This window comes from Callospermophilus lateralis, chromosome 16, assembly GCF_048772815.1.
Source record: "Callospermophilus lateralis isolate mCalLat2 chromosome 16, mCalLat2.hap1, whole genome shotgun sequence".
NCBI lineage: Eukaryota > Metazoa > Chordata > Mammalia > Rodentia > Sciuridae > Callospermophilus > Callospermophilus lateralis.
The window spans coordinates 63,744,405-63,757,994 of NC_135320.1; the positions used below are offsets into that span (position 1 = coordinate 63,744,405).

General features: G+C 32.1%; 1 protein-coding gene across 1 annotated transcript in view; it reads left to right on the top strand.

Annotated features, from left to right (window-relative positions):
• Positions 1–13,590, top strand: part of Pkhd1l1 (PKHD1 like 1) — a 140,439-nt gene that overhangs the window by 56,147 nt on the left and 70,702 nt on the right. The window contains exons 28-38 of the mRNA XM_077105563.1: positions 1,755–1,865; positions 2,952–3,116; positions 4,088–4,209; positions 5,688–5,820; positions 6,258–6,453; positions 8,086–8,228; positions 8,638–8,742; positions 9,416–9,604; positions 10,329–10,499; positions 11,053–11,279; positions 12,027–13,011. Of these exons, the coding sequence (XP_076961678.1) occupies positions 1,755–1,865; positions 2,952–3,116; positions 4,088–4,209; positions 5,688–5,820; positions 6,258–6,453; positions 8,086–8,228; positions 8,638–8,742; positions 9,416–9,604; positions 10,329–10,499; positions 11,053–11,279; positions 12,027–13,011 (2,547 nt within the window). The remainder of the gene's footprint in view (positions 1–1,754; positions 1,866–2,951; positions 3,117–4,087; positions 4,210–5,687; positions 5,821–6,257; positions 6,454–8,085; positions 8,229–8,637; positions 8,743–9,415; positions 9,605–10,328; positions 10,500–11,052; positions 11,280–12,026; positions 13,012–13,590) is intronic.

A 13,590-nucleotide genomic window follows, 5' to 3' on the forward strand; every position in this document is an offset into this window, starting at 1 on the left:
TCATAGTCCTTAGGTATCCATATTTTTGTACCTATCTTTGCATTTTTAATGATCTACCATATTTATATGTACTTCCTGATGATTACTCCTTATTCCAAATAATTAAGAATCTGAATTGCCTTTTGTTACTTTACAGTTAATTTTAAAATATAAAGAATGCTATAAAAATCATTTTCACTGAAAACTAACAGTTGTTCACATTTTGTATACCAATCATAAGTCTATGAAAGATGTATTATTGGAATAACTAAAATCTACTTTGAGCATCAATCTAGTCATAGTTTCCCATCCAAATACGCAGAGGCAATAATTAATTTTGTGTCTATTCACCCAGGCCATGTTTATTTAATACCCTTTGTATTTAATACACACAGATATGGTGATTTTGCAATTTTGTGAAGTTTATAACTGAGATATTGCAATATAAATATCATTTTGCATCTTATTTTTATAAAATTCACTCATGAATCATTGGGGATATATTTTATGTGGTTATATGTATATCTAATTTATCACTTTTAAGTACTTCTTGAATATACCAATTTATTTGTTTCTCTGTTGATAGACAACTAGATTGTCTACCATATTTTGGTTTTACAAATAAAAGTATATTGAGCTTCCTGTACAAACTTAGTATTGTACACATGCTAGTACTTTATAGGAATATATGACCAGACATTGACTTGCTGGATAGGAATTAGCTATTTGCCTAGTCAGTTTACTAGATTACCAAATTACTCTCCAAATTGACTGTACTACCAGTAAGCATTAAAGCACCAGATTTCCCATGTTCTTGCCAAAATTTTGGCCAATCTGCTGTGTGAAAGAAGTTATCATTGTTTTAATTTGTCTGTTCCTTGATTAGCAATATGCATGAGCATCTATCTTCCTGTGTGTTTCTTGGACATTCAGATTATTTTTTCTCCTGCAAATAGTGTACATCCTTAATCTCTTTTGTTGTTGTTGTTGGATTCCCTTTTAATTGTCTTGTAGCTCTTTATTATATATTACATTTACCAGTCCTTTGCATGTGTTATAGAAGTCTATCATTTGTGTTTTAGTTTAGTATCTTGTTCATGGAAACATTTAAATTATTGATCTCTTCTTATTTAGATATCTTTGCTTGTATGGTTAACCATTGCTTTTTTGTATCTTTATAAAGATATCCATCTCTACCTCAAGATATTTGATTAAATATACTACTAAATTGTTTTAGTTTTTTTTATTCTTCACTATTGAAATTCATGTGAAATCTATATTATGTGTAGTAATATGTAAATAGGTTGAATATGTTATTTTCTAATCAAATCTGGATACTTTTCAGAGTGAATGGAAAAACATTAAGTTTAAGATGCTGGGACAACAAGTGTAAGTGAGGACTATCCCAAACACATATCATTCTAAACTTGAATCTTATTTTCTTTTTAAATGGGAAGTATACATACCACTTATTATATAGGCTATTTCCTCATGAATTGTGATGGCAAGTCTGTCATATGCTAAGTTACCGTACACATGTGTAGAGTAATTCATTCCATACTTTCAGTCAGGTAATTCTTCCTACTCTTTGTCAACACAGAGTCAAAATACCATGAAAAATTAATGTGTCTTTTTCCCCCCCTGCTTACTTATAGGCCTGTTGGTTATGTCTTTTACGAGTCTTATTTTTTTTCCTCTGAGAAATATCTAATTTCATCACAAGAGATTCTAATTTTTGTCATTTTAATGTTATTATTTAAACTTTCCCCTTCCAGGATCATATGAAGATAGCACAATTCTAACTATAGCAGGTTCTGGATTTTCTCCTAGCTCAGCTATTTCAGTCTCAGTTGGACCAACTAGTTGTTCTCTTCTTTCTGTGAATGGTAGGTTCTTTTAAAAATTATGAAGTCTTATTGTTCTTCTTTGAAAGAAATTAAAATCAAATAGCAGTTTTACAAATATGATCATCATGTAGTGTATCCTATGGAATCACAAAGTTGGCAACCCGTTCTGGATAATGCCATATCTTTTTACCTTTGATTATAACCACAGGCAAATTATTTCATTGATATACAACATCTTTACCCCATAACAGTTGATTTTTGGTTATTTGTCTTTTTTCCCATCACAAAGTGGTTACATAAGATATTTCTTAGATTGTTTTGTCTGGAGGCACAAAAGTGTTCTGAGTTCTACCGTAGTCTACCATGGTCTTCTCTGCCTGTATTTTGACAGTGTTATATTATTCATGCAGCAAGAAGATGTGGCCATCTTCCCTGAATTCTACTCCAACAGACTTCTCTCCAGTGATGCAGAAGTTATATATCATTCACAATGTCTACCTCTTGAAATTGGGAGGTCCATAGCTATTTCTCCAAAAGTTATCTTTCAAGATCCTAGGTGTTTTCCATAATTTTAATAGATTAGAATTATGCAGATTGGAATCATTTCTGTTGTCCTTAATTTAAATCTACTATGAGCTTTTGAGATCAAATACTCAATATTGTATCTATATTACCAGTTTACATAGACTATTCTAAATAAAGTGAACAACATTGTTTTCATTAAGGTTTATTTGTCTCTTTTATTAATAGAATGTATTATTTTACTCAATTTTTGACATAAACAGTATGTTGTAAAACTTTAGAATCATTCATATAAATGAGATTACAAATTAAGATTTTTAAAATTTTGATAGTAATTTTCTTTGGCTATAGTAGCATCCAGGGAAGATTGTTTACTTTCATTACTGATTTTCTAGGAGTGTCTGATTCATAGCATCAGGTAGTTGGCAAAGATTTTTCCCTCCATGATTCCCCTAGACCATTAATATATGTATAGTATTCTTTATACACATTTCCTAGGATCTAAAAATTAAGGCCAATGTTAATATTTGCAAATAAAATTTCAAATAATTTTATCTCAAAAAACTATTTTTTAATCATTTCTTCTTCTTTTTCTATCACAAGAAAATGAGATCAAGTGCCAGATTCTGAATGGAAGTGCTGGACATGTACCAGTTGCTGTGTCCATAGCTGATGTTGGACTAGCACAGAATGTAGAGGGTGAAGGATTTCACTTCATTTATGAGAGTCGGATCTCACACATCTGGCCTGATTCTGGAAGCCTGGCAGGTAATAATAAATGGTTCTCAACAGAGAAAATCTCATACATTTACACATTTTATTATGCTGTTTTTAGTACAGAACAAAGGGAAGGTAACCAAAAACTCCCTCATATAGAACAAAGGAGAGTCTCCTTTGGAAGGCACAGTGATTAAATGGTTGACTAATTCTTTTGTTTCTTATGGAGCACAAGTCAGGGTGACTGCTTATACTTACATCTTAGGTTATTGAATTAATATCATCAATTATTACATGTTTCTATAACAAGCTCATTAATTATGTCAGCATAAGATTTATTAGTAATTATTCTGCTTACCAGCTGCTCCATTTGTAACCATAGTCTCAATGGAGCTACTTGACCCAGAAAAAGTTCCTGGAACACATGGGGCAAAGGAAGGCTGACAAAGAAGATGGAGAGAAAATAACACATTCTTCTTGTCCTGCTTCATCTCCTCTGTATTTTTGTTGTTGTTGTTTGTTTGTTTTTACCATGCCTTATTTCAGGTTTTGTGCTTTGGTTTTGATGTTTTTTGGTGTTCTTAAAAATATATTTTTATTTTATTGGGTGTTTTTTTTTTTTTCCTGGATTTTCTTTTACTTGGAGGTAATAAAAATTCGGTTTTGGTGAGAGGCTTCATTTTCCCACCCATGGAACGTTTAAGTAAATAGAAACAACAGACTTTCTCTTTAGAATGAAGAAAGTACTGTGGAAAATGATAGTTGCTGCTAATCATGCTCCAGAGCAAATGTGGGCTGCAAATCTGTGCTACTTATCTTAGCCCCATTCCTTTAGAATTCCGGCTTCAGAGCCCAGACTCAGGTGTGTGATGGTGAACAAACAAGTCTTTATTCTGGTTCTTGATCTATTTGACTGTCCAGCTCTTAGATAACTGGGCAGTTTTCCAATGATGAGATAGATGTTGCCAAATTTTCTTCTTGTTTTTGTTAATCTACTTTTTGTTTTTGTTTTCTTTATAAAGGTGGTACTCTACTGACTGTATCTGGATTTGGCTTTAGTGAAAATTCAAAGGTTTTAGTTGGAAATGAAACCTGCAGTGTGACTGAAGGGGATTTGAATAAGATAACTTGCAGAACACCAAAAGTAAGCCCCCTGATTTCAGTTTTCCCCCTAAGTTAAAAATCTTAACATCTGGGCAGAGGGTGAAACAAATGAATTATTTTCTAAAAATTGTAGTTTCCGTTTTCCTTTTTTAAGAATTATTTGTTTGGAGCTGGGGATGTGGCTCAAGTGGTAGCACACTCGCCTAGCATGCATGAGGCACTAGGTTCGATTCTCAGCAGCACCACATAAAAAATAAAATAAAGATATTGTGTCCCCCTAAAAAGCTAAAAAATAAATATTTTTTAAAAAGAATTATTTCTTCAACACCTTTCTGCCAAGATTTTAAGACAAAGTACCATCTCAACATTCTAGGTACTTAAAAATCATGAAAAAGAGCACACAAACCAATATTAATTAAACTTAAACAGTGTGTTCCATTGGAAATATTAGTAGGAGATACAAAGTAAAGATAAAATATAGTGGAAAGGGTGTGTCAGAAAAACGTTTCATTGAAAAGTTAGTGTCCTGTTATTATTTGAAGATACATAGAAGGTTACTATGTAAACCAAAAGGTGAAAAAAATCAGTATTTTCAAATATTCTACAAAATTCACAAGAAAATGTAGAAACTTTTAATTTTTAAAAAATATATTTTTAAATATGTTTTAAGTTTGTTGATAAAAATGTGACTTTTTCATGGAATATGAAAATGTTAGGTCAATAATGATTCTTTATTTTTAAAACGAATCTTTAAATTTAAACAAAGGCTCTGGTTTGCCAATTATGTACAAAAGGATAATGAATTTAGTCATGGACATAAAAAATGTAACAGAGTAAATGGGGTTATTACATAGTTGTGATATGTAGAAAATAAATGAGTGTATGTTGGACTGAATTATGGAGATAAGAATCTGAGGGATATGATGAATTAAAATTTACTTTCTTTCAATTATGGCATTCAGCTACATGCTAAATATGCAATAAATAAATACCAGATGATTGAAAAAACTGTTTTTCCTAATTGGGAATTGCATAGATATTGTATCAATGAAAGCACCAAATATTTTTTTTGAGAGGTCCAAGTGTTTAGTGTTGGATTCTCAAACTAGATTAGCTGAAGATATAATAATGTGATTTTCGAATGAAATAGAATAATTGCATTTGAGTCTATTCCAGGAACAAAAAGGCACAACTTTTATTTAGTATCTTATCCTTAATCAAATAGAGAAGCACTTGTCCAGAGCATCTCAACTTCATTGTGGAGCCCTCAAAATCCAATAATACAGGTTCTTTAAAGTTGATCATAAAAATCACTGTATTATATATCTTGATAATTCAAACATATAATCTATATTTGATGTCATGGTTTTTTAAATATCTGAAAACTGACTCATGACTTTTAAACATAATAATTTCAGAAGTTTGTTTTAATTAATTCTATTTCTTTCAGACAATGAATTTCTATCACATTCAACATTTAGTATTTCTTAATTGTTTTATTTTTTCCTTTTGTTTTAGAGAATTGAGGGTACAGTTGATATTTCAGTTATTACCAATGGATTTCAAACCATAGCAGAGGATGTTTTCAGTTATAATTGTTTACAGACTCCAGTTATAACTGATTTTAGTCCAAAAGTACGAACAATTCTAGGTAAGAAATCTTTTAATAAGACCAGTTATTTAACATATATAGAGAAACCACTTCCAGAAATTCCTTCAAAGCACAGTCTAATACAGTTTTGTTTCTTAAAATAAGTAAGTCACAGTTTGTTTTTCATCTTTCTTTTTTAATATCAATTTTCTATTTATAATTTTACTTTTAAAATTTGCAACATGGAGAAAATTATTATTGTTTTAAAAAGTACTTTATCTTTTTTTTTCTTGTGAAACAGTTAAACCTGAGTTTTATCTCCACATGACAGCCATCTACTTTTTTGTTGTTTCTCCATGTACCTCTGATAGAGTTAGGGTTACCTACATCTAATGAAAGAAAAGAGAATTGAGTTGACTTATTTAATATGCAAATTTTCACACTGGATAATAAATTGAAACCTTCTGCAAAAGTTTTTTTTTCTTCTGAAATAATAGGAGATGTTAATTTAACAATTAAGGGTTATAACTTTGGAAATGAACTCACACAAAACATGGTGGTGTATGTTGGAGGAAAACCCTGCCAGGTTCTTCACTGGAACTTCACCAATATTCGATGCCTTTTGCCTACGTTGTCTCCTGGAAAGCATGATATCCATGTAGAAGTCAGAAATTGGGGCTTTGCATCAACAAGGTATGGTAATAAACATAAACTTGATAGAGTTGTGGAACACAGGGGCTAATAACATTGGGAGAGGAAAATAAATAATCTTTAATATATTAATTGCTTTTGTTGCCTTTATATATCTTCTTTTGCCAAAGACTCTGAGAAAATCTCAGAAAAATTCAATATGACACTTAGTTGTGAGACCAATACCATTCAAATCAGCTAGTAAAATTCTCTGTGTAACTAGGTTTGTGTATGTCACATGATTTTCATTGATTCAGGAAATACTTGTCAAACAGTTTCTAGGGGGCAAGCACTTGCTTAATGCTGGACTCACAGTAGAGAATAAAAGGGGCATGTTACCCACATTAATGGTGCTCACGGTTTTATTGGAGAAATCGATTATGAACAGAAAATTACATCAATAATCTAATCATAAATGTGGAAAATACTATAAATAAGAGGTACCAGGTGTTGAGAAAAAGGAAATAAATGTAGCTAACTTATCCTAAGGTACAGGGAAGTGTTCTCTGTACAGGTGATAATTAAGCCAGGAAATAGGTAGGTAGGTGTTAGCCATCTGAAGGGCAGGATGAGAATCTTTCTCTGATTCTATTTCCATAGGGATTTAGCATTTTCTTCCCTGAAACTCTTTGTTTACTTTTAACAACTTTAATTCTTGTGTGAGGAATTACTAATGTGGAATACATAAAAGAAGGGAACACTGAAATTTAGGGATTAAAAAGAAGACAAATAAAGCTGATATCAGAATGTAATGAGAGATGACAGCAGCAGTATCTTGCAGGAGAGGAAGATGAGCAACAGAAACCATAATCCCAAGTCTACATTCCCTTTCAATCTGATTTGAGTCAATATTATCTCACAGAGAATAGCTCACATGAGTTTTAGAAGGCTCTGCTTGTACTTTGGCTGGATGATATAATGTGCAGGATTGATACCATACAAATTGTATATTTAGGTGGTAGTTGAAGAAATACTAATTTAGTTATGCTGAAGAAGTTAAATAGAAGTTAATACAAAGATTCACTGGAATTTTTCTGCCTGTGCAGTTATGTGAGACTTGGATTATGGGAGTCAACTCTATATCAGGTCAGAAAAGCACTGTACATTTTGATGGGCTTCTAGCAGACACATTTTAACTATAACAACGAAAAATAAATTAAAATCTCTCATGGAGATGGGGGAAGGGAAATCCTGTAAGTTCCCAACAAACATGGAATGATTAATTTAAATTAATTACACAAAATTTTATTACTCCTATAAGATATATGACTTTTTTCTTTTTTATATGTAGAACTGCCTTTATATTTTATTCTAATGTGGATATATTTTAAAGGCTTTCCTGTATTTCTTGTGATCTCATTTCTCATAACCAGATTTTTCATAGTAGTTTCAGATTTTCTATCTCAAATTTGTGCTGTCAGATTTTCAAAAATCTAATTTAAAATTACTAACATATAGCACCCAACCAAATTGAGGTTATGATAATTCAGATTATCTAGCCTTAAAAATGATATGTAATTACATATAGATTCAATTATTTCCTCTTCCTAAAAAAGTCATATGCTTTTAAGAGTTTCATGATATGAGCCCATGAGAAGGAAATTCATTAGGAAAATCTATTTTTTTCCTTTTCAGAGATAAATTAAATGCTTCAATTTGGTATATTTTGAAAGTGACCAACATGTTTCCACAGAAAGGCTCCTTGTATGGTGGGACTGAAATCACTGTACTGGGTTTTGGGTTCAGCACCATACCAATGGAGAATACAGTCCTCTTAGGTAAGAGCTATATTCCCCTGTGAAGGATATTGCCATTTTTCTCAGCTGAAAGGATGTACTATAGGTGCTGAGTTATTACACAAATACTATCAATCATGGAAACATTACTGTTCTATTAATGTAAAGAATGTTAAGTATATTTGGTTAAGGGGATAAAGAAAATCTGAATAAACTGCTTTCAAACTTTAGATTTTCAGTCAATTAATATTATATATTTTATGTATATAGATCACTTAAAGGAGAAGGGGTCAGTTTTGAAAATAATCAGTTCTCAAACATGATTACCATTAAAAACAATATCCTACCATATAACACAGATTTTGACAAAACCTTGACTGTTTACTAAGCTCCATTTCTTCACAAGAAATATTTGAGAAAAAAAATCTTTTCCATCTTTGTTTTTTTCTAGGATCCTTTCCATGCAATGTTACATCATCATCAGAAAATGTCATAAAATGTATTCTTCATTCAACAGGGAATGTATTCAGAATTACCAACAATGGGGAAGATTTAGGTACCAACCAATATTTATATATTGTGAATAAGGAAAAGCATGTTAGCCTGAAATTAATTTGATTTTTATCTATTTTATACCTCAAATTATTTGGATAATAAATATAAATATTTATTTTAAGATCTATGGTATCCGCTTTGACATAGAAGTTACATATGGAGTGAATCAGTGGCAAGTTGAGTTTAAAAGGCTAGAGTTCACAACTTATTCAGGAATTGACAATTGGCTTTGCTACAGTGCAGAATCTCCTGATTATTGCAGTTTATTATCAGTCATCAGTTTCCAAATGAATATTTAAATTGAAATTTTGTATTTTTGTATGCCTATATGCTTCAGAAAATTCTTATTTCTAAAGAATTGATCATTGCCTTTAAAAATATTCCATGTAAAATATTCTGTGTAACTTATTGAGTATCCAATTTTTAAAAAATTATCTCTTGACCATTGCTTTTTGAGTTATATGACTTATTTCTTCCTTATTTTTCACATTATCTTTTTTCCCCATTACTCCTGTTTATTTTTGTTAAGGGCTTAAGTGACATACATAATAAAATTTTACAGTATTAACTAAAAAGTTGCTTTCAGTAGTAACTGTAAAATGTTTTCAAAGTTAATTAAGAAATTGATTGCTTTCCTTTTTTCTTTTAATATATGACTCAATTCCTACATCCAGTACATGGATTAGGCTATGCTTGGTCACCATCAGTCTTAAACGTGTCTGTAGGAGACACAGTGACATGGCATTGGCAAGCACATCCATTTCTTAGGAGGATAGGATATAGAGTTTTCTCTGTCTCCAGTCCCGGAAGTGTAATTTATGATGGCAAAGGATTTACAAATGGAAGGCAAAAATCTTTATCAGGTAAGTTTCCTCTTTATTAAATTTTGCATGATGCCTCATTTCCCTATATGTAATACAAAGACATTTTGTTTAGATTTAACATATTTTTACATAGACTATATATGTAAATGTGCTAAATTGTTTATCTGGCATTTTATGACTATGGTAAAGATATTATAAATGCATGTAAGAACTCATTCTGAAATATCTTTAATGATTCTGTGATAACTGACCAACCGAAAAATACACGGAAACAGCAAAATACGATGAAAATAATAATATATAATTGAATCTTACCAGTCTGGTGGCAAGTGATGGGCTTCTGTTGATTGGAGTCAACTTTAAAATGAATGCTTCTTAAATAAATAAAAACATAAAATGAATGATTCTTTGTAGGAAAGGTCAGTGTAAAGTGAATCTTTTATATTCCTTTTTTGTTTGTTTTGTATGAATGAAGATATAGAGTATTGTCCTTCTGTTGTTAATTTTTCATTGCATGTTGAGTTTTTCTTTAAACTTTGTAATTTATATCAGACTTGGCATGGTTTTCTAAAACATTAATGTTGGATCTTATCTTTCTGGAGTATGATTTTATTATGCAAGATCGTTCTTTTATAACCAGTAAGTACATTTCCTTACTATTTCCTATTGAGAAATAAGAAATTTGTCATTTAAATGATCATTTTAAATTTCAAAGATGCATTAATTGCTTGTATTCACTATGTACAATCTTATTTTATGGCAGGTTCATTTTCTTACCAATTTACTTCACCTGGAATCCATTATTATAGCAGTGGGTATGTTGATGAGGCTAACTCCACTTCCCTCCAAGGAGTCATTAATGTTTTACCAGCCCAAACTAGGCACATTGCCCTGCACCTGTTTGTGGGTAGCACTGAAGCCACCTATGCTCAGGGTAAGAGGGTTAAAGATGGAAACCTTTATTCAGGTGACCCAGGGCTCATGGGACCTTTCTAGAGCAGGAGTCAGATGACTGGGTTTAACCTACTTCTGTCTCTTGCTACCACATGACCCCTCATAGGTTCAGACAGTTCTGAAGCTGGAGTGTATTCTATAAAATAAAGATGCTGTTAATGTCTTCTTGCCAGTCTCTTAGAACCCTTGGGTACTTACATGAAATGCAAAGTGAGAATGCTGACTCCCTGCATGTGTCTGTAAACCTATTAAAATGTTAGGTGATGCTATTGTTTTATTTTTCCTATGGGATCTGGCCTTAGACAAATTGAAAATGAATTAATTTTATATTCATTCTTATATCCACACTGTAACATCTTTGTCCAAGTCTTTAATATCGTTATTCTGCCTGGGACCCTCTTGTCATTGAACAAAAGAAGAAGATTTTTCAGAGCTTAAAAGCATCTTCCTTAAAATAAAGAGTTACGAAGTCTGAAAACATTTCTTGTTTTAGAATGTTATCCATGACTTACAGGCAGTTCTTTTGTCTAAAGGAGGACCGGAGAATTTGCACTTAGAAAGCTCTGTGGCAGGCTGCCTAGCAACAGAACCCCTCTGTGGCCTGAACAATATCAAGGTTAAAAATTCAAATAGACTGTTTTTTGAGCTTTCAAGTTGTAATTCACCATCTATAAGCAATATTACTCCATCTACTGGAACAGTCAATGAATTGATAACAATTACTGGGCGTGGCTTCAGTAATCTCACATGTGCTAATAAGGTAAGAATTTAAAGCTCTCCTTTGAATCTTCCATATACTCAATGAAAGGAAGATGTTTTAACATAACTTCATAATTTAATTTTTACCCACTTTATGAGATATAGTTCACATACCATACAATTCAACCATTTAAAGTATACAATTCAAAAGCTAAGTATATATAAAGGTAGACTCACAGACTCATGACCACAATCAATTTTGTAATTTTTTTTTTACCCCAAAACAAAACCTAAAACCTTTGGACATCATCCCCAACTACTCCATTCATCCCAGCCCAGGGAAACCACTAACTTACTTTCCATTCTTATAGATTTGACTATTCTGGTCATCTCTTATAAATATAATCATAAAATATGGAGCTCTTTGTGACCAGCTTTTCCCACTTAGCACATTTTCAAAGTGTCTCCATGTTGTACCATTTGTTGGTACTTTATATTTTTATGGTCAAATAATATCCCATTGTATGTTACCACATTTTATTTATCCATTCACCAATTGAAGGACATTGAGTTGTTTTCACTTTGCAGCTACTATGAATAATGTAGTTACAAACATGCATGTACAATCACAATTTGATCTTAAAGTTAATTCAAGATATGTATTAGTCATCTCCCAAATTTAATTTTCTGAATAAAAACTTTACACAGAATTAGTGTTCTAAAATTATGATTGTTGCTAGTACAAAATATAAGTTCATATTAGAGTAATATATTGATTTGTTTTATTTCATATTCATTTTACTTTCAGGTTACAATTGGTAGTTACCCTTGTGTTGTAGAAAAAAGTAGTGAAAATTCTATTATGTGTCATATTGACCCTCAAAACTCAATGGATGTTGGTATCAGAGAAATTGTCACTTTGATTGTTTACAATTTGGGCACTGCTATCAACACACTGTCCAAGGAATTTGCCAGGCGATTTGTACTTTTGCCAAGCATGGATATGGTGTTGCCAAGTACAGGATCAACTACTGGAATGACAAGAGTGACCATAAAGGGCTCTGGATTTGCAGCTTCTTCTGCATGCGTAGAAGTCTTTATGGGTCATTTCCCATGTAAAGTTCTAACAGTGAATTACACAGTCATTGAATGTGAAACATCCCCTGCTCCCCAACAGCTTGTGCATGTAGATCTTCTAATACACGGAGTGCCTGCCCAATGTCAGGGAAACTGCAGCTTTTCATATTCAGAAACCATCACTCCTTATATAACAGGAATCTTCCCAAACTCTATTGAAGGATCTGTAAATGTTCTTATTGAAGGAGAAGGTTTGGGGACTGTTTTGGAGGAGATTGCTGTTTTCGTTGGAAATCAACAGTTCAGAGTAACACATGTTAATGAAAAGAACATCACTGTTTTTATGACTTCTCTCCCAGCTGGGCCTCATTCTCTCAGAGTTGTGGTGGGATCCAAGGGCTTGGCTCTGGGAAACCTGACTCTTAGCAGCCTTGCAATAGCTTCTGTCTCACCAAAGTCTGGAAGCATTGGTGGAGGAACCATTTTGAGGATCACAGGGAATGGCTTTTATCCTGGCAACACCACCGTTACTGTTGGGGAGCACCCTTGTCAGATTGTTTTTGTCAACTCCAGTGAGATCTACTGCAGCACCCCACCAGGGAGAGCTGAAAAGGTTGATCTGAAGATCTTTGTTAATGCCATCACTTATCCATCTTTGTCATTTACCTATTCCCTGGAAGATACACCATTTCTCAGAGGGATTGTTCCAGATCGAGGTACTCCAATACTTACTTGCATTTTTTAAATTATATTTATATGACATCATCAGTACTATTTATTACTATAAAGTTATAATAATATTCATAAATAATTGTTAAGATGTGTTTTTTACACAATTAGTATATTGGGTTCGAGTTCTGTGTAGTCTCTGTTTTGTGATTATTTTTGGTATGTTCTTAGGATAAAATTTTTAGCTAAATTTTAATTTCTGTCTTGAACAATACCTCCATTAAATTGGCCTACCTTTCAAATAAAGGAATGACTAATTTCAATGCACCAAAATGGATAATATATGTCATTTATGTTCATATGGCACAAGAAACAACTGTTAAAATTCACAAGAAGTTGATCTTGCTGAAGTTGAGAAATTTTCAGAGTACTGCAATTCCATGAAACTCCAATTAATTATTGTTAGTTTGATAGAATTCTTTTTAAGGAAGTAATTGGCACATTCAGATAGAGAAAATTATTATGATTTACTTAATTATTTAGCATAACACATTTTTCCAAGCTAAGAATAGATCAAAATGTCTTCCAAGTTCCTTGTCATTATGCTGTGCTGTTTCTGAACATCT